The following is a 21,729-nucleotide window of genomic DNA, read 5'->3' as shown; positions in this document are numbered from 1 at the left end:
ACTGGGAATGCATTGTATTAGTGAAAAAAAAACTTTGTTCTTTTGGGCATTTTCTATTTGGGTAATGGAGTAGGAGTACGGAAGGTTGCAATTAGTTCACACGAATAAAAGACACTGCCTCTGAGTCAGAGCTGCCAGGTTAATAATTATTAACATATAAAAGCACAAGAGTTTTTAAGGCAAAAGGGGGCGGAGTGGGGGCAGGTCCGCGGCAGACAATGAGGGAGGGTCTCTGCCCACCGCCTGCGGTTTATGGTTGGCGGTATCCTGCAGCCGCCCCCTCCTCCAGGGCTTCGCTCTTCGCTTGCTCCTCCGCCCCACTCGCGACCGTCGGGGTCACCCAGCGTTGGCTCCCAGGGCGCCGCGACGCCAGCCTCAGCTGACCTTCGCTGACTGCCCTCTCTCTGCTTTGCAGGTTGGCAGCTTCGCACCCGAAGGTGTCGGGAGCCGAGGCGGCAAGGACCGGGTGCCCCTGGCCCAGCCCGGCGGGATGCGGTGCGGGTAGCAGCGCTAAGCGCCCCCGACGCTGGGCGCTCGGCGCACTCGCTGCGGGCGGCGGGCCGAGCGGTGGCAGAGGGGATGCGCCCGGGACGCGCACGGCGCCTGCCGCGAGCTACCGCCCCGGGGTGGACGCCAAGCAGGGCTCATCGCAGGACCGCGCGGACCCCTCCTCCCCGGGGCACGCGGCTGCGGAGCCTCGGGGTCGCGTGTGCGGTCAGGATGCCCTGGGCGCCTCCCTGCTGGTGAGGATGCCCTGCTGCGCGCCTCTGCATCCCCAGCCCTGGTCCCTGGTGGGCACGACTTAGCGTGGGCCCGGCTTCGGCCCCTGCTGCGGGTGGATGAAAAGCGCCAGAGCCCTTGCGTGCAATCAGCGATTGAATCTGAATCCTAAGAGCCATGGACGAAGGCACTGGGCTACAGCCCCGGGCGGGAGAACAGCTGGAGGCACCGGCCGCAGTAGGAAATGGCCAAGAGAAGTGTGTGTCAGACACCTCTAGGTCCAGGAGTTTACCGGTACTGATCAGCGCCTCCTGCCGGACGTCCCTCACCCCTGCGAGTGTAGACCCCAAGCCATCTTTCACCTGTACGGATTCTTTGGGCCTCCAGGAATTGAAGCAAGGCCCGGGCTCCTTGGCCCCCAGCCCCTCCGCCCCGTCCACTTCGGCGGGGATGGCGGGGCTCGGGGACTGTAAACACAGGGTGGACGTCAGCAAAACCGTTTCGGTGTCCTCCACTTTGGCCACACTCCAGGGGAGAAGGTGCCTCTACGTGGTCCTCACCGATTCCCGTTGCTTCCTGGTTTGCATGTGCTTTCTGACCTTCATCCAGGCGTTAATGGTCTCCGGGTACCTGAGCAGTGTCATCACCACCATCGAAAGACGCTACAGCCTGAAGAGTTCCGAGTCTGGGCTGCTGGTCAGCTGTTTTGACATCGGGAGCTTGGTGGTAGTGGTGTTTGTCAGCTACTTTGGCGGCCGCGGTCGGCGGCCCTTATGGCTGGCCGTGGGTGGCCTTTTCATCGCCATCGGAGCTGCCCTTTTCGCCTTACCTCACTTCATCTCGCCCCCTTACCAGATCCAAGAGTTGAACGCCTCGGCCTCCAACGATGGCCTGTGCCAGAGTGGAAATTCCACGGCAACTTCGGAGTCTTCCGCCTGCCTAAAGGACTCGGGAGGAAATAATCACTGGGTCTATGTGGCTTTATTTATTTCCGCACAGATTCTCATTGGAATAGGATCGACACCTATTTATACTCTGGGACCAACCTACTTAGATGATAATGTCAAGAAAGAAAATGCATCCTTGTACCTAGGTAAGACTTTCCTGTTCCTGAAGTTTCAGATACTCTTAGATAAGGTTGAACTTACACTGAAACTTACTTTTCCTCCGAAAACAAAAGAAAACTTTTTTTTTTTCACCTTTTCCTTGATATTTTGTTTTGAGCATTAAGGTTCACTTTAGTGTTAGCCTTGGTATGGTGTGTTTTGGGTTTGGGAGAGAATCAATTAGTTGAGAGATTTTTGAACTAATTCTCACTTGTCTTTTCCCAAGCAATAGAAAGTTTTATTATGGAATAGTGTGTCTCTCTCTTGCTGTCTACCTTTGCAAAAGCTCTGATTTATCAAGTTTGTCATCTAATAGCTGCCCATCCAGAAGCACGTTCAGGTAGGTATAGAAGTAACTACTGTGGAGTGAATTTTTGAATTATTTATTGCTTTGATCCACTGCTGCTTCTCATTCCTGCATCTAACAGCAGGGATGACTGAGTAGTCAGATTATGTAAAACACACTTTCTTGCCCCACATCTGTATTTCTTACGTGTTTTGCAATCAGTATGAAAGCAACAACTTCAGCAATGGCAAATGACTAAGTTGTCTTTATGCAGGAGTCTTTATTGTCTTTATTGCTAGTTGGAGACCCACAGAGAATCAGTGCCAGTGGGCAAAGGGTGATTGGTTAAGTTTAGGATGTGAGGCCTGGCAAACATGGCCAGGAAAATTTACTGCCTAGAATTCTGGTTATCAGTACCTCCAATCAGCTGCTCCTTAAAACTGAACTTCTAAAGGATGGATTCAGACTCGTGAAAAGGCTGAATAGCAGTCAAGCCTGATAAGGTCGTTGCTTTTCTGTGTTTCTCTACTTGAGTGCAGCTAAAACAAAATAAAGGATTTTACTTCATTTTTAAAAGAGTAAAATGTTAAAATAAATGAATACTAGCTAGATTTACCAGTTTCTTTAGCCATGTGCTGATAGGATCCTTGTGTGGGAATTATAGGGTTTTCTAAGGACTCTGGAAATGATCCCAAATGAGAGTGCTTTGCTTCCTTCTCAGTGCAGCTAATGACCCCAGAAGTTGCTGAAAGGGGTTATTTTACCCATTTTTAATCCCTAGTAACTGGGCCAGATGCAGTAGATGAGAGTTTTATAATATGTCTTTATTATTCAATGCAAAAGAAAGAAATTTTCACTTAGGGCGGAGAAGAATAGATGGCTTATTACCTTGCCTTCCTGTTTTCTAACATTTTCTCTGAGATATTTTTGAACATACAGGAAGGTTGAAGGAATAGTACAATGAAAGGCACTATAGCTACCACCTAGACTCAATAATTGTTCATTTTGTCATATTTGTGTGTGTGAGTGTGTGTAGGTATTTTTGTGGGTGGCCTAAACCATTTAAAAGTAATTGCAGACAACACCATAATTCACTTTAAATGCTTCAGCATGTGTCTTCTAAGAATAGCAACATTCTTTTACCTAATTACACCAGCATTAACATTCTGAGAACATTAATAATCACTCCCTGATATCATCAAATATCAAGTCCATATTCAGATTTCTTCAGTTGTCTCCCAGAAAATCTTCTGTAACCGTTTATTTCAAACCAGGAGCCAATCAAGGTTTATTGATACATTGTATTTGGCTCCTGACCTTTTATAGCCACTTATAATCTTAAAAAAAAAAATATCTATTTTTTTGTAATTATACCCTTTTACAATGCCTCAATTTGTTTCTTTTTCCATGAGATAGACTTTTTGAAGAGACAAAGGCTAGTTGATATGTAGCCTGTTCCACATTCTAGATTTATCTGATTATTTCCTCCTGGTTTCACTTACCTTATTCCTCCATTCCCTTTATTTCCTACCTACTGGATGTTCCATCTAAAGGCTTAATTAGATTCAGTCTAAACTTTTGGGGCAAGGCTACTTCATAGGTGATGCTTTATATTGCACCACATCTCACCATGTGTTAGTGACTCTAAGTTTAATGACTTGGTTGAGTAAATGACCAAGTGTTTCCATTGTTAATACATTTCTCCCTTTGAAGTAATCTTTAGAGTGACACCTTGACACTGTGTAAATCCTAATTGCTTTTCCTGTTCTTGCTGATTGTTGTCTCCTTGTATTTTGAAAACATGGCTCTTCCTTGCAGCTCACTTCCTGGTACCATTGACATGAATTTGCTACATCAGAAATACAGGCAGAACTTCACCTAACATGAGAATATGCACTAACAAGAGCTGTGAGATTTAACTTTTTTGATAGTGGTTGCCTACCAAGAAGAAAAACAGCAAGCACATATTAAGTACATATTCTCTGCTATGCACTGGGCTAATTTGGGGAAGACCAAAAATAAGACACAGTCCCAGCCCCTGAGGAGTATTCAATGTAATAAAGAAATATTGCCTATTCAAAGGAAGGATGTGTGTGTGTGTTTGAAGTGATGTGTGCAAGAAACGGTATTATGTTTTTTTCTTTTCTCTCTCTTTTTTTTTTTTTTGGAGTAGATGTTGGCTAAAAACTGTTTTTTGAAAACATTTTAATGAATGCCTTAGGACATATTCTTTGGGAAACCCATGCTTCATGTTATATGGGCCTCTAAAAGATTCAGTGTTCTGAATACCAGGAATTTTGTACCTGTTCTTTTATTTAATCTTCTCAATGGCCCTATGAGATGGGTCTTGTTTTCCCTACATTATGGATGTGTAAACTGAGGCTCAGAGAGGGTGAGTGACTTCCTTAAGGGCACAGAGCAAGTCAGTGGCAAAGCCAGGTCTCCACCCAAGTCTGTCTGGCCCCAGATCCCTGGAGCCTCCCTCTCTGCTGCGTGGGTCTTTGGCAGGAGGCTTTCAGGCCAGTTGACTCCGAAGGCTGTGCCAACTTCTGCAGAGTTTTGAGAATGGTGCAGAAGAATGCAGAACTAGCCTAGAGTGATCAAAACATGATCAAAACAAGGTGATTCTTGAAGCCTTTTAAAGTAGGTTTTATAGGCTACCTCAGTGCAACTAAAACCAGAGAAACTGCTATCTTAGAACATGAGCAATGTTAAGCAAGTATGATGTGAAATTCTTCCAAATAAATAGCTGGTTAAAATCTCTGATTTTTCTCAAAACTGGTCTTCTAGATTTCCGTTTTCATTACCTACTCTCTTCTTATCCTTCCTATCAGTCTTATTAATGTCTCACTAAAACCACTGAAGAAAAAAAAAATCAGGTAGCAGGTTAGTAATTGCAGGTAGGAAGAAATATCTGAATTAATGTTCCAGCCATTGAATTGAAATGTAATTGTGTATCTTAATCTTCTGAAAGGTCTATGTTAACATTCTGGCAACTTTAAATTTAGAAGAAATGTGTAATAGATGGGATATAGCAGCAATTATACCCACTAAATTCCCTAACTCTGCCTGCAGGGATAGAGATTCAGTGTTGACCTGGAGCATAGAGACAGCTTTGTAGGCTTTTTTTTTTTTTTTTTTTTTAAATCTTCATTTTATTGAGATATATTCACATACCACGCAGTCATACAAAACAAATCGTACTTTCAATTGTTTACAGTACCATTACATAGTTGTACATTCATCACCTAAATCAATCCCTGACACCTTCATTAACACACACACAAAAATAACAAGAATAATAATTAGAGTGGAAAAGAGCAATTGAAGTAAAAAAGAACACTGGGTACCTTTGTCTGTTTGTTTCCTTCCCCTACTTTTCTACACATCCATCCATAAACTAGACAAAGTGGAGTTTGGTCCTTATGGCTTTCCCAATCCCATTGTCACCCCTCATAAGCTACATTTTTATACAACTGTCTTTGAGATTCATGGGTTCTGTGTTGTAGTTTGATAGTTTCAGGTATCTACCACCAGCTACCCCAATTCTTTAGAACCTAAAAAGGGTTGTCTAAAGTGTGTGTAAGAGTGCCCACCAGAGTGATCTCTCGGCTCGTTTTGGAATCTCTCTGCCACTGAAGCTTATTTCATTTCTTTGTAGGCTTAATAAGAAGTGAAATTAGCAACTAGACCGTGATTTGCAATTGCATCTCAAGGAGAGGGAGAACATGTGATCCTGTGGGGGCAAGAAATTCATGAATGAACACGGAAAGGAGAAAGACTGGCTAACTGTGGAAAAGGGGGAAAAAAGGTAGCATTTTTAGAATGAAAAGGCACAACCCCTATTGGGGCGATATTGAGTATTAACTGACGATTGGTGTGGCCTGTCCCCAGCCAGGATGGTATGTTCCACTGTCATCCCTGACTTTACACCACAGAGAAGTGCTGGAATGGGTGTGATGCCTTAGAAAGAGCACAGAATGGAGCAGGCAGAGGGTCTGCATTTTAGATCACTAGTCGTGGGACTTTAGTCAAATCCCTGAACTCCTCCCCTTCTGTTGCTGCAGGGGATTACTACATTCATTTCCCTCACTGTAATATTTTGAGGACCTAAAGGGATCACATGTGTGCAGATGTTCTGTGTACTCTAAAGACAGCACAAATGAAAGATGCCCTTGATGCATCAAAGCAGAATTCAAACTCTAGGATTCCAGAGTGGGCAGAGTGGGGAGTGAGAGAGATTTCAAACATATCCTTTTTTATAATTGGAGAAAGAAGTCACACCTTAGAAACATTGTACAAGAAAGTCTTAATCAGTGTTTCAGCAAGGTTATGTTCTGATTAATTAAATTTTCTGAGAACCAAGGTTTTGTCACCAGAACTTTCTGTGGGCAACTTGTTTTTAAAATTTTGAAATAATTTCAAACTTACAGGACAGTTACAAAAGTAATACAAAACCCACACAGAGAATTCCAACATACCCCCCTCCACATGTCCAGATCCTCCAACTTTTAACATTTTGCTGCGTTTGCCATATTGTTCTATCCATTCATCATCTATTAGTCTGTCTACGAAATATCATCTGCATGGCAACTTTGACAACTTTTTTGGTAGTGTAACATAACGAAACCTCTTTTGATGTTTAAGGGGCCTGTGATGTCTGAGTTTTACCATGATAGGTCTTCATTTTCCCACACAGACTGTGGCAGGAAGTTTGGTGAACAAGGACCCATCCCAGGACATACTGAAGTTGTTATTTTAAGAGGAAATTCCTGGTGGCTGCTGCTGCTTCTTTTTTTTCTTGACAGTTCCTCAAGTTTCTAAAAGTGGAGTGAGTTTGAAATTACTGAGTTCTATTTCATCATGATTTTATTGTAATATAAACATTATATATGTGTATATGTGCATGTGTATATATCTCTATAGGATTTCATAGTAATTTAAACAGTGAAAGGGACATATATGTGTCTTCCAGATCAGAGTTCTCTGGAACCATATAACCAAGAGGTTTTTTTTTTTTTTTAATTCAATTTTATTGAGATATATTCACATACCATACAATCATCCAAAGTGTACAATCCGTTGTTCACAGTACCATCATATAGTTGTACATTCATCACCCCAATCTACTTTTTGAACATTTTCCTTGTCCCAGAAAAAGTAAAAATGAGAATAAAAAATAAAAGTAAAGGGAACACCCAAACAATCCCCCCCCATCCCACCCTATTCTTCATTTAGTTTTTTGTCCCCATTTTTCTACTCATCCATCCATACACTGGATAACGGGAGTGTAATCCAGAAGGCTTTCGCAATCACACTGTCACTCCTTGTAAGCTACATTGTTATACAATTGTCTTCAAGAGGCAAGGCTACTGGGTTGCAGTTTGATAGTTTCAGGTATTTACTCCTAGCTGTTCCAGTGCATTAAAACCTAAAAAGGGTTATCTATATAGTGCGTAAGAATGTCCACCAGAGTGACCTCTTGACTCCATTTGGAATCTCTCAGCCACTGAAGCTTTATTTCGTTTCATTTCGCTTCCCCCTTTTTAACCAGCTAGGGATTTATTTGCCTCAAGCAACAAGACTGTCTGGGGTGGGCAGTCCACGCTGGCTCTGCCTTTCTTTCTGCTTGGCGGCCTGTGCAGTGACGGCCATCTGGCAGCTCAGGCTTGCAGGTGTGCCCCTCTGAGAGGAAGGGGAATGTGGAAGAGGCAGTACTGCTTACTCATGTTTATCCTGTTTGGCCATAATGAAGACCCCTGGCCGATTCTAGCTAACACAAGTTTTTGTGAAGGCAGGTTTTAAGTTTCCTAGTCTGTAAAGGACAGGAAGGCAAGTGGGATGAGCAGGGAGTGAATTCTGAGTGGGTCCCCGGTCGTATCTGTCACCCCTGTCAGTTTTGACCTTTTGCCTTATTAGCCAGAAAATTCAGAACTTTTTTTTTTTTAACCACTATTAATAACCTATCATCAGTGCCTTGCAGCATTAATTTTCACCATCTTTTTGCTGAGATTTTGAAGGGACCCAAAATATCCTTTTCCCTCACCCGGACTTCTGAGTTAATTGAGAATTAAGACAAAAGTGTAACCATATTGGGGACAAAACATCACTTTAAAAAAAAGTATCACTTTTTAAAAGTGATGGAAGTGATGTCTAAGCACGTAGCTTATATATTTGTGCAAATGAACATTCCAATCCTCAGTCACAGAATTAAATGTTGGCCCCATACAGTGCAGACGCCTTAGGTCTCCCCATGTTGGGAGGTGGGGCTGGGCGGGGCCTCCCAGGTAAGGCTTGTGCCACAGACAGTCGTCCTCCTTGTGAGCACACTCCAAGAGGCAAAAAGGAGTTGAGCTGAGTGTGCCTCGTTTATGCTCAAGTTCTTCAATCATGTTAATCCCCTTCTCCTTTCCTGGGGAGGAGCAGGTAATAGGGAGTGGAGGGGGCAGGAATTTCCCAGCAGGGGAGCTCACTCCACCGGCAGGAAAGTAGCGGGGATACACATCCTCCCCTGAGGCTGACAACCCGCTTTTATTCCGCTTTGATTTTCCTCCTCTTGTGTACCGTGTGTTTACTTTCGTAAGCTGCATAAAATCCTTTTTGGAACTATGCTCTGTACAAATCATGAATAAAGAAAGAAAATGCTCCGCTGAAAACTAATATGAGGGAGAACGATGATTGAGAGGTTTGAGGAAATGATTCCAGGACACATGGCGAAGCAGCTGGAATGGATACCCTGAGGGAAGCAAGAAGACAGAGCATCCGGGGCCTGGGGCCTCAGGCTGTCAGGATGCTCATCAGTTTTGCATTTACCTGCGATAGTGAACCTGGGTCAGAGCAGGTGTATCTTCTTTACTCTTAGCAGTTACCAAATTTATATCAGGTGTGTGGTGGTTGTTTTTGACCTCTAAGGCTCATTAGTTACAGGTGCTGAGAAACCAACAACTTCGGGTTCTAACTGAAAACCAAAGGGGCTCCCTGCATAACTGTGGAAGAAACACGTGGGTACACGTTGATTTATTTAGCTCACCTGCAAATTCAGAAAGTAGCCATTTTAGCAGCATTTGTTGTACGGCTTTTGAGCATGGTTTTATCGCTCTCTTCCTTCACGGTGTTGCTAATTCTGATATCTGTGTAGTCTGGAACAGTCCTTCTCAAACTTTAATGTGTAGATGTGATGGTAATTTTTGTGTGTCAATTTGGCTAGGTTATGGTGTCCAATTGTTTGGTCAAACACTGGCCTAGTTGTTACCGCACAGGTGTTCTGTAGTGGGAGCCAGTCTACAATCAGCTGACCGTAAAGCAAAGGAGAGTGCCCTCCAACACGTGCTGGGCCCCATCCAGTCAGTCGGAGCCTTTACCAGCACGAACTCGGGGATCCAGAGATTAAAAGAATTTCTGCTGCAAGACTTCAACCTCAACTCTTACTGGAATTTCCAGCCTGCCAGTTTCCTGTAAGGAATTTGGACTCAAGACTTCAATGTCACCTTTATTGGAATTTCCAGCCTATGGCCTGCCCTATGGAATTTGGACCTGCCGGCCCCCACAACCGTGTGAGCCAATTCCTTATAATGAATTTCTTTGTGTGTTGCTGTGTGTGTGAGTGTGTGTATACACCCACATATCCTGTTGGTTGTTTTTGGAGAACCCTAACTGAAACAGGGTGTGAATCAGCTGGGGATCTTTTACAAATGCAGATTCTTTTTCTGTTAAATCTGGGGTGGGGTCTAAGAGTCTGCATTTTTAACATGCTCCCTGGTGAGGCCAATGCTACTGGTCTGAGGACCTCATTTTGGGTAGCAAGAGTCTAAAGACCACAGATCTTTGGCTCTTCTCACAGGTGGGAAGTGTCTCTCTCTGTTTGTGGTTGGAGCCACTGTTGGTAAAATCAGCTGCCGCTTACAGTTCTGTTTCGTCAGGAACCCTACCATCTTTTATTGTGTTTGTGGAAGCAAGGTGTCAGTTTTGGGTGTTTCATAAGTGGTGGCCACGTCTTAGAATTCCACGATTGTGTGATATTTGTGATCATTGCAAAGTTCAGTGAAAGAAAGTGGCCTTGGACAAATGTTATTAATTTTTATATTAACCAAAGGAAGCTGCTTTCTCTAGTCTTCCCACCACCCAAGGGCTCTTTGCTGGTGGGTTTCTTCCTGCAGGAGCTCCAGGTGCAGAGCTAAGCGTGTGAGCTGTGCAGTCCTAGGTGAGCTCACTTCGTAAGGCCCTTGGTGGGGGAAAAGTAAACAAACCCAGGCTCTGCTTTTTGCTTTCTGCATAATCCAGAAATTTTAGCACTGGATCATAAATTTGGAGAGACAGAGAAATGTAAGATCAGGGTATATTGGAGAATGAGAATCAGAAAATTTGTCCCTTGCAAAGGTGATCAGGCAGAAAAGGGGGCATGCTGTCTGATTGGCTGAGGATCTCCTGGAAGTAATATTCAAGCCGAGGTGGTCATCCCATTCAGCCGCATTTGACAGAAGAGGAAACCCAGACTCCAGAATGTAAAAGCATTTGCCGAGGCTATGTGGCCTCCTTGCTTTGAGTCTGAATTGATTTACAGATTATCAACCTATATGCATAAAGAAAAATCATTACTACGTAAATGGAAATTCTGAAAAGTCTAAGTCCTAGAATGGTGGAATAACTCCTCACCTCTGCAATGTTCTAGCACATGTTGCTTAAAAAGAGTGTCTGTACTTGAACTCTGAGAAGTTTTTTCAAGTGTGTGGGAATTTTAAGTGATTCCTTTTAAAAAGAAGGAATAGGAATTTGGGAAAAGAAAAATGGAGGCAAAGTGGATTTTAGGAGTGGAACTTTAGAGAGAAATGGAGGTGAAGAAATGTACCTGGGTCTTTGGATTGTTCTGCTGGGGTGTTTTTTTGGGGGGAAAGGAATGGAAATGTTTGGAAATGGAGACTGTGGGTCCACGTGAGTGTGTACTGCAGCGCTCTTGCTGGAGCTAGTACTCTCCCCCTGTGTTTTAGGTTTTCCTTTGCTAAGGAAGAGGAGCTGGGGATTCACAGCTGCCTGGGCCTCCTTCATTCACGATACTCAGGTGTGGCATGTTCTGAACCTCGGTTCCCTATGGAAAACTGTATAGGTTGCAGGTCATTCTAAACCAGTGGTTCTCAACTGCGATGACTGTGTCCCCCAGGGGATATTTAGCAATGTCAGGAGACATTTTTGGCTGTCAGACTTGAGAGGTTGGGGTTGGGGGATTGCTACTAGCCTCTTTGGGAAGAGGCCAAGGATGCTGCTAAACATCCTACAGTGCACAGGATAGCCACACAGCAAGGAATCATCCGGTTGTCAGTATTGCTGCTGTAAACCTTTTCCATCTTATGCTTTTATGTCACACTGTGTATCTGGAGTTCCTTCTATCCTGGAACTGGAAGTAGAAAACTCCAAGGCATAGAATCAGAAAAGCGTTGGACATTTGGTTGGAGGAGACTCAGGAAAAAATGCCTGTGTAGATAGAGATCTTCTGGCAAGCAAGAGATGGGATATAGAAATTAATAACGTCATTGCTCAGTAGCTACCATAATAGCTATACTACACTGTGCTATTAGTAGATTATAGTAGATACCATAGTGAGCTATAGATTATTTTTAGTGGGTGTAAAAATATGAAGGCTTTCATGATTTCCATTGAAACTTCAGTTCCTGTCAGCTTTAAAAGAAGTAACCATGGAGATATTCCAGACCTTACTCTGGGAACTGGGAATACTGTAGCTCTTGAAGAAGGAATGATGTATTTGTGTGTGTGAATGTATGTATGTGTACCGAGGGGAGTGGTATGACGATTTCTCCCGGTATATGTACTCTGATTTAGTTGTGTTTTTAGTAAAAGAAAATATCAAGATGAGGAATTCTGGAAAAATAAAGAGTGGTAATCAGCATTCTAAAGCAGAGCTCACCAATCAAATAATTGGCCCTCAAGAGCAGATGTAGGATGGACTTAATGAGGGGTTATAAGAGCTAGAATTTCTCTTAAAAATAAATGAGAGTTTGACTAAAAAAACCTTAGATATGGTTTCATACGTGGGGGTCTAAAAGGGGCTATTTTTTTTTTTTCATTTTTATTGAGATTGTTCAGATATCATACAATTATCCAAAGATCCAAAGTGTACAATCACTTGCCCCTGGGTACCCTCATACAGCTGTGCATCCATCACACTTAATTTTTGTTCAATTTTTAGAAACTTTTCATTACTCCAGACAAGAAATAAAGTGAAAGATGAAAAAAAGAAAAGGAAACTCTAATCCTCCCCTATCCCTAACCAACCCCTCTCAATTGTTGACTCATAGTATTGGTATAGTACGTTTGTTACTGTTTATGAAAAAATGTTGAAATACTACTAACTGTAGTATATAGTTTGTAATAGGTATATAGTTCTTCCCTATATGCCCCTCTATTATTAACTTCTAATTGTATTGTCATACATTTGTTCCGGTTCATGGAAGTGATTTCTAGTATTTGTACAGTTGATCATGGACATTGCCCACCATAGGATTCAGTTTTATACATTCCCATCTTTTGACCTCCAACTTCCCTTCTGGTGACATATATGACTCTGAGCTTCCCATTTCCACCTCATTCACACACCATTCGGCGCTGTTAGTTATTCTCACATCTTGCTACCAACACCCCTGTTCATTTCCAAACATTTAAGTTCATCCTAATTGAACATTCTGCTCATACTAAGCAACCGCTCCCCATTCTTAAGCCTCGTCCTATATCTTGGTACCTTATATTTCATGTCTATGAGTTTACATATTATAATTAGTTCCTATCAGTGAGACCCTGCAATAATTGTCCTAATGTGTCTGGCTTATTTCACTCAGTATATTGATAAAAGGGGCTATTTTTAACAGCTAATATTTTTGAGTATATAATATGTGCCAGGTACTGTGTCTCATTTTTTTTTTTAATCATCATTTTATTGAGATATATTCACATACCACGCAGTCATACAAAACAAATCGTACTTTCAATTGTTTACAGTACCATTACATAGTTGTACATTCATCACCTAAATCAATCCCTGACACCTTCATTAGCACACACACAAAAATAACAAGAATAATAATTAGAGTGAAAAAGAGCAATTGAAGTAAAAAAGAACACTGGGTACCTTTGTCTGTTTGTTTCCTTCCCCTATTTTTCTACTCATGCATCCATAAACTAGACAAAGTGGAGTGTGGTCCTTATGGCTTTCCCAATCCCATTGTTACCCCTCATAAGCTACATTTTTATACAACTGTCTTCGAGATTCATGGGTTCTGGGTTGTAGTTTGATAGTTTCAGGTATCCACCACCAGCTACCCCAATTCTTTAGAACCTAAAAAGGGTTGTCTAAAGTGTGCGTAAGAGTGCCCACCAGAGTGACCTCTCGGCTCCTTTTGGAATCTCTCTGCCACTGAAGCTTATTTCATTTCCTTTCACACCCCCCTTTTGGTCAAGAAGATGTTCTCCGTCCCACGATGCCGGGTCTACATTCCTTCCCGGGAGTCATATTCTACGTTGCCAAGGCGATTCACTCCCCTGGGTGTCTGATCCCACGTAGTGGGGAGGGCAGTGATTTCACCTTTCAAGTTGGCTTAGCCAGAGAGAGAGGGCCACATCTGAGCAACAAAGAGGCATTCAGGAGGAGACTCTTAGGCACTGTGTCTCATTTTATCCTCAAAACACCTCTGTGTGGCAGTCACTTTTATTTTCCACATTTTAGAGATAATTGAATGTTTAATAAATTGAAGGTTAAATAACGTGCTGAAGGTCATCTAAAAAGTGACAAAAGTCAGAACTCGGGGCCTTGGTCCAAAGCCTAAACTCTTAACATTGACATTATGGATCCTGGTGTGACTTTGACTGAGTTTCTTGGTTTCATTATCGTAAAGGAGATGGTGATGTAAGGCTAGTGATTTCTTAGAGTCCAGTTGCCTCTTAAGTTCTCCAGTTCTTGGGTTCTGAGCCTTGTTCACCCTGATCTGATAGAGTCTCTTTTTGGAATGTGGAACTGGGTTCCAGCACTTTTGCTTTTCCTTGGGCCATCCGAAGCCTGTCTCTTGAGCCCTTCCTCCACCCCCGGACGGCTTGAGTGATGTTGCGAGGTGACAGCTGCCCCCAAGGAATTGAGACATTCCTCTTGCTCCTCTTTTTAGACTGCTGTGTATTATCTGATGGTAAATTCAGAACTTTACATCCCTTCCTGGGAGTTGTGATTGCTCATGAAACTGTCACTCTGAAAAAATGCCAATCCCTGTTACCTAATATAACCTAGAAAGTGCAGATGCAGGTTACTCTTGCTTAAAAGTAAAGAGCATATTCATGTAATGAATATTCTCAGCAGGATGAAACTACATAATTTGCAAGTGTCTGAGATTGAATTACACAGTTCCTGACTTTTTAGTGGGTAGAAGTTCTTAGCTGTAATACTTTAATAATAATGTTGGTCTTGTCCAAGTGTTTTCCTTTTTTTTTTGGTCCTTGAATTCTTATGATAGACAATGAAATTTTAAGATACTTTTTTTTTTTTTATTGTACAGTTCTAGGTTTGTTTGTTTAAAATTTTTACTCTGGTAACATATATCCAGCCTCAAATTTCCCATTTTAACCACTTTCAAATATAAATTTCAGTGGTGTTAATTGCATTCACAGTGTTGTGCTACAGTCACCATCATCTATTACAAAAAGATTTCCATCATCCCAGACAGAAACTCTGTGCCCATTAAGCTAATATGCTTTGTTAAGAAAGGTGAAATTTAAATGAACAAGACTGGTGAATCCCAGCTCTTAGACTTCCTGTGTCTTTTGATCACTGTTTAAAGATGCACCACAGTCATCATTTGCAACATGTCTTTACATTCTTGGGTGAGAGAGATTTGCTAGCATTTTATCTAGAAATATGCCTATGTACCTGGTGTTTAAGTTCTGCTGGAAGGGGAAATTGACCTGATTCCAGATGAATTTGAGTGGCTTTCCTTTAGGTGGAGGACAGCAGCAACTTTTAACAAGATGCAAAAATCTTCCTGAGATAATCTGAAATTTTCTATGAGCAAGATTTCCTTAAAACATACAAATCTTAGAGTAAATGATCCCCAAATTTGTAGTTGCTGCTCTTAAAGATGTCTCCAGTTGTTTCACTGTAATATAACTCTCAAAAGAAATTAGTTTTAATTTATTTAATTCGTATTGGTGGCAGGTGGGTGGCTAAATGATGGAAAGGAAGCGTGACGGTTAGCACTTCTCCGAATCTCTGCTTTCACCACACTGAATCTCAGTTGTTTTGGATGTGCAATGTTCTTCTATGTATGTTTTTTTTTCCCTTTTAGGTTCTATAATCATCATTTTCAAGGAGAGACCTGCAGGATGCTCACATGATTCTCATGGGACACTTATTTATTCACTTTTACGAAGCCTCATACCACTTTGAGAAATAATTTAAGATAATCAATTAATTTAATCTTTCCACATCATCCAGTTTTGTAGAAATGTTAAACTATATATACGTGGCTAATTTGTAATTCAGCACAGACTCAACTCTAATGACTGATGTGACCTTGACCAAATCACCATAACCTTTTGGGACTTGAGTTCCTTTTCCTTTTCTGTAGAGTGATAGTTTGACCATATGTGGTCCCCAAATTGCTTCCAGTTCTAACCTGTGATGCTGTGAAAGCTTGGTTAGAGATCGGGGCGGTGGGAGAGGGCAGTCACTAAAGTGTATATGGTGTTTCTAAAACTAACCCTAAGAAGTTGCTTCTGATCCCCAAGGAACTTCCAATCTAGTTTGACTATTTATTTGCCATAATAATCTGGATGACTTTCAGACAGACCTGGGAACTGGGTACCTCTAGCATGCCACTTGACATCTCGGGGTTCAGTTCTTGCATTTGTAAATAGATGGAACTGAATTAGAGGGTCTCTGAGGGTCTTCTGTACCTACTGTGGCATAGACCCCAAAGCTAGCATAGGAGAGGCAGTGGACTCTTGTGCTTTAGCATGTGGCTGCTGGAGCCAGGCTGCCTGGGTTCAAATCCTGACTGCCCTTGCCAGTGGTGTTACGTGAAGCAGGTTTGGTAGCTTCTATTTGCCCATCCTGCCTCCATTAACACAGGGAGCATAGTGGGCTGTTGTGAGTTGATGCAACATACTTAAAACACTCTTAAAACAGGGCTTGGCCTGGCACATAGTGAAACACTCAATAAGTAGACCATTGTTATTTTTTTAAAAATTAGTCTTCATCATAGGTTGCAGGGTACAGCCCTGCCTCCAAGCTATGTTTAATGTGCCTGGGTCACGGTGGGTCACTGTGTGGTAGGCTGGGCCTGAGCCGGGTGGAAACCATGTGGGTTTCATTAGATCAGGGTGTTGTTTGCAGGGCAGCACCACACACACCCAGTGGTGCTCGGCCGCTGTGCTTCCTTGTGTCTGGAGTGTCTGTTGGTTTCTTCCCTGCAAAGCGTGATCACTGGGAGAAAGAAGACAAAGCTCTCTGGTTATAAATAGCTTCTGATAATTATGATGGGAGCTGTTGGCTATAATCAAGTTTAATTGCTGAGAAGCACAGGGAGGTAACCCTAAACACATGCTCACAGGCTTTCTTTGTGCTTTTTCTGTTCTTTTCTAGAATTAAAAATCTCTGATTAGGTCTCGAACAAGCAGGATCTGGTTGTGTGTGAGGTAACTCCCAAGCCTTTTGTGGTTCCTGGAGTGGACTTTCCATGGGTAGTCCATGTACTGATATTTTGGCTCATGTGGTTTATGATAGATGGACAGGTGGATGGGATATGAGAGAGGAACAGAGAGCCAATGCTTTCGAAATTACAGAAATGGGTCTTCTTACACAAACTTTCTCATAGAGGACACAGAGTCTGTATTCATGTGTACATGTGGGTATGAGAGAGAGAGAGTGTGTGTTTGTGTGTGTGTGTATGTAGTAGAGTTGGGGATATAGGAGGAAAAAATAGAATGAGTGAAAGAATTGGCTACAATACATTTTAAGGTGCTGTTTTAATACTGTCTTTCAGAAATATGACCCTACCTTACTATGGTTGCAGTAGGAATTTTTGGATTTATTCTGATAAGGCCTTATCAGTGGTTTTTCTATTTAATTGCTCTTATAAAAGGTTTTGCTTAAATAGTTGAAAATGATGTCTGAATTAAAGTTTGGCTTCATTTCAGTGACCCATGTGATTTTTGCCATGATATCACAGATAAGGGTTGTTATCAGTGCTTGCTATTATTTGGCTTTTGTCTGTCTTTAGTGTGGGAACTAACAAAATACCCCCAGCTCCCTTCCCATCCACTTTCAAGCCTTTAGGCTGCCTATAATAAAACCTTTCAATGTCTCAGAAAGTCTCTACCAGCTCCACTTCCTACCCTAGATCTCAACCGGTTTGCTTTGCTTTGATGCCTCCCCACACCTGGCACCTCATTTCCTTCTCTCTGCCAAGTCCCTTAGATTCTATTGGACTCTTTCCTTAGATATATTATTATTATTATTATGGTGACTTATATACAACCTACCATTTCCCATTTTCACCACTTTCAAGTATACAATTCAGTGGTGGTAGTTAAATTCACCAAATTGTACCTCCATCCCCACTATCTATTGCCAAACTTTTCCATTATCTCAAACAGAAGCTCTGTACCCATTAAGCATTAACTCCCCATTCCCCACCCCAACCCGGCCCCAGGTAACTTGTATTCTAGTTTCTGACTTCAGACAATATTTTTGTCCTTTTGTGTCTGGCTTATTTCACTCAACATGATGTCTTCAAGGTTCATCCATGTTGTAGCATATTGCAGGACTTCATTCCTTTCTATGGCTGATTATTCCATTGTGTGTATATAACACATTTTGTTTATCCTTTCATCTGTTGATGAACACTTGGGTTGCTTCCACCTTTTGGAAAATGTGAAGAATGCTGCTGTGATTGTTGGGTCTTGAATCTTAATTATGGCTTTTTCCAGGGCATTTCATCTATGCACAGGTGCCTTGCTGTACACAGCTTTAATTCTTGGTTGAGGCTCTCTTGTGTCTGACGCCGGTGAACTCATGGGTTAGACCTACTCCAGTATTAATGAAACTAACCATCATGGTGTGAGTCTGTGTGAGGTCGTCCCCGTTGCGCTGTTCCATAATGCACTTCCCTCGTCTTGCCTGGTCAACTTGCAAATGAATGCTTTTGGTTTCCAGGAGGTAGAGAATAGGAGCAGGGCTTACCCGTCCCCATTGCAAAGAATAAAAATAAAACACAAAACTGCACCCCTCACCCCCCACCCCTGAAACAAAAGCTGAAAACCTCAGGTCAGTAGCTGCATCAGTACACAGATGATGGCATAATACTAATGATTAACTTGGCATAATAATGATGATATGGTAATTATAATCATCATCTTGTAAGTAGCCCTGGGGAGGCAGGGTGTTTAAATGTTCTGACCAAGCTGGTTTTAAATGACTCACATGATTCTAAATCTTTTAACTTTTCTTTCTGCATATCTGGCTAGATTCTGAGAAGTTGCTTGTCCTTTTTTCTTTTTCTTTTTAAAATGTATATTCCAAACAAAAATTCACTTCTTTCATTGGCAATTGTATTTCGGTTAAAATAAGTATTCCTTTTCCTCTTTGGAACTGATATCTTTTCATGTACTTAAAAAGATTGTTGCTCCGTGTTATTAGGCTAAAAAGTACATGTTGATTATTGCACATTTTCTCTAATCAGCTGCTTTCAGATTGTGCTGGCACATTTTTGAACCTTTAGGTTTAAGAGAAATTGACACACAAAAATAAAACCTTAGAATACAAACTTTTTTTCAGCTGGGGAGATGAATTCTATTCTAATGCTTTGTTTTAAGAATTCTTTTAGCTATGATTATCAAAATTTGCACTTTGTATGTAACTTTCAGGAACATATCCATCCATTAAACCCACACACATGTATATTCTAATTCAAGATGTTTATTTCTTACTGGTGACAGAATCTGGTTATTAAACGGCTCTCTCCCTTTTGAGTTTTCCTTTTTTGTTTGCCGCATCACCTGTAATTTAAATTTGAGGGCTATTAATTGTTTCATTGATGCCATAATTCAAGCTTACTCCTAGCTCTATAAGATCCCCCTGGGACCTTCCCTAACTCTTAAAACATTATGGGTTGATTATTAACCTTTGCTTTAATTTACTTCTACTGATTTAAAGTCTTTAAACTGCACTAATGTGAGTCAATCTGAATTAATGTTTCAGACAAGAACCTAGGAGACCTTCAGTCAAATGCTTACTAGGGTTACTATGTCTGCTAATTTAGTTACTCAATAAAAACTCCATTTTTTTTTTCCTAAAATGGCCAGATATTTTATTGCTGATCTTATTACTTTAATTTATTATGACTCTGTCTTTTTTTTTGTTATTACTCTTTTATTGGAGATTTTTGTTAGACATACTTTTTAAAAAAAAATCAGTTTTATTGAGAGATAATCACATACCATGCAATCACCCATGGTGTACAATCAGCTGTTCATAGTACCATCACATAATTATGCATTCATCACCCCAATCTATTTTTTTTAAATTAAATTCAGTTCTGTTGAAATACACTTACATACCACACTATCATCCACAGTGCACAACTGCCCACAGTACCATCATACAGCTGTGCATTCACCACCCCAATCCATTTTTGAACACCCTCCTTACACCAGAAAGAATCAGAATAAGCATAAAAAATAAAAGTAAAAAAGAACATCCATATCACCCCCCCCATCCCATCCTATTTTTCATTTAGTTTTTGCCCCCATTTTCCTACTCATCCATCCACCCATACACTGGCTAAAGGGAGTGCAATCCACAAGGTTTTCACAATCACACTGTCACCCATTGTAAGCTACATTGTTATACAATCATGTTAGACATACTTTTTGTATCAATATGATTTAACAAACTGACTACCTTCTTTCATTCTCAAAATTAGTTGCCCAGTGTGCTAATAGGCTCAGTAACTGATTCCTCTTGGGACTTTGTGTAATGTAAACCTGCTGTTCTGATAAAAATACTCTCTCCAGGTATAGTAGAAATATTTCATAGGCTGTTTTAACAAAATATACTACTCCTTAATGGACTAGTTTCTAATTTCATTACTGGTAAAATCAGATTTTTAATGACCAGCTTGGTCATTTCAGAGTCATTATTGTGTTTTACCCACTTAATTCCAGAATTTCTTCTTTCTAGATACTGCTTTTAGTTTCCTATAAATTATTTAGGTTAAAATAAACACATTATATTTAATTCATTAGTCTTCCCTCTGTATTCCAAGTTCCTGTTAACTATGCTTTCCTTTCTTTCTGGCAAAGGATTCTTTAACTGTTGTTATTATTATTTTTTTTTTTGAGAAGTTTCTTTGTAGCTAAATAATCTTCTTGTATTTCATAGTTTTCTTTTTATTAGAACTAGAATTTATTTTGCCAGAATTTTCTAGCAAACTTCCACTTTCTCACCCTGCATCGGGTTTGCTTCCTCTTTACATGAAAAGAATGTGTTCGAGATTTCTAAACAAACTCCCCAGGCTTCTGCTTCTGAGTTGCACAAATTGCCTGTCATGCAAATAAATGTAAAACTTTGAGAAATAAACGCCATCTCTTCAGCAAGCTTGATGTTAATAAACCAGGAGCCAGTTTTGCTCTTTCCTGAGGGCAGGTGGCATGGACTAGTGGAGAGGAAAAGGAGGTGAAAGCTGAAGCCCTGGTCTTGCCACTTGCTGGCCTTGTGATATTGACGAGCCACTCTTGTTCTGGTTCTTGTTAACTTGGTCACTTCTCTCTACATTATACATTTGGCAAGAGGTGAAATGAGACAAGTGAATACAATGTCCTTTCATTCATCAAAGGTTTATAGACATCCCTGGGCTGGATGCTGGGGATACGACAGGGAGCAGAACAGTGATGGGTGCTGCCATCAAGAAACGTACAGTCTAGTGGGGAAGACAAACAATAAACAAGTATAACAAAAGTTAATTATAGATCATAGTTAGTGCCATAAATAAAGGAAGCCACAGGGGGCTGCATTTGGGGAGGGAGATACTTAAATAGGAAGATCCTTAAGAGGCAGCGATATGTAAGCCAAGGCTTATTTGAGAACTGTGACTTGTAAAATGTTATATAAGTCCATAATTCTTAAATCTGGAACCCCCGAGTGGTGTTCTTAAACATGCCTGAATGTCATCATTTCCAGGGAGCAGTCTTTAAAAATGCAGATTCCTGGATCCCATCTGTGGAGGGTTTAATTTAGTAGGCCTTGGAATCTGTACTTGTTGAGAGCTTCCCAGATGATCCTGTTGATCTACCAGGTTTGTAACCTGTTGTTCTGGAGAAATCCTGGCCAGAAACAGCAGGTTCCTTTCAAAGGGATGACTATGGGTTGCTTTTTTTGTATCTTGCTTACCACCTGCCTTGTGCTAACTTCCACATTTCTGAAACCTCTGTGAGGTGGGGCCCCGGGCCTCCCCTCCCCTTCACGGTTGTGGAGCTCCTTCCCAGTTCCCAGCAGGTGTGTTAGGGGTAACTTCTGGATGCTATTTAAGTGGGGAGAGGGAGGTCTGCTTCTGGTGCGTAAGTCGGAATGCT

General features: G+C 41.4%; 1 protein-coding gene across 2 annotated transcripts in view; it reads left to right on the top strand.

The window, feature by feature from the left end:
- Positions 1 to 897: 897 nt before the first annotated feature.
- The window catches only part of SLCO5A1 (solute carrier organic anion transporter family member 5A1), a 178,799-nt gene continuing 157,967 nt past the window's right edge, over positions 898 to 21,729 (top strand). For both annotated transcript variants that reach the window (XM_037803251.1, XM_037803250.1), the window contains exon 1: positions 898 to 1,813. In XM_037803251.1, coding sequence (XP_037659179.1) covers positions 898 to 1,813 — 916 coding nt within the window. The remainder of the gene's footprint in view (positions 1,814 to 21,729) is intronic.

This window comes from Choloepus didactylus, chromosome 14 (genome assembly GCF_015220235.1).
Source record: "Choloepus didactylus isolate mChoDid1 chromosome 14, mChoDid1.pri, whole genome shotgun sequence".
NCBI classification, from domain to species: Eukaryota; Metazoa; Chordata; class Mammalia; order Pilosa; family Megalonychidae; genus Choloepus; species Choloepus didactylus.
Note: the sequence above shows the minus strand (reverse complement) of the source record. Positions and strands in the feature narration are given on the sequence as shown.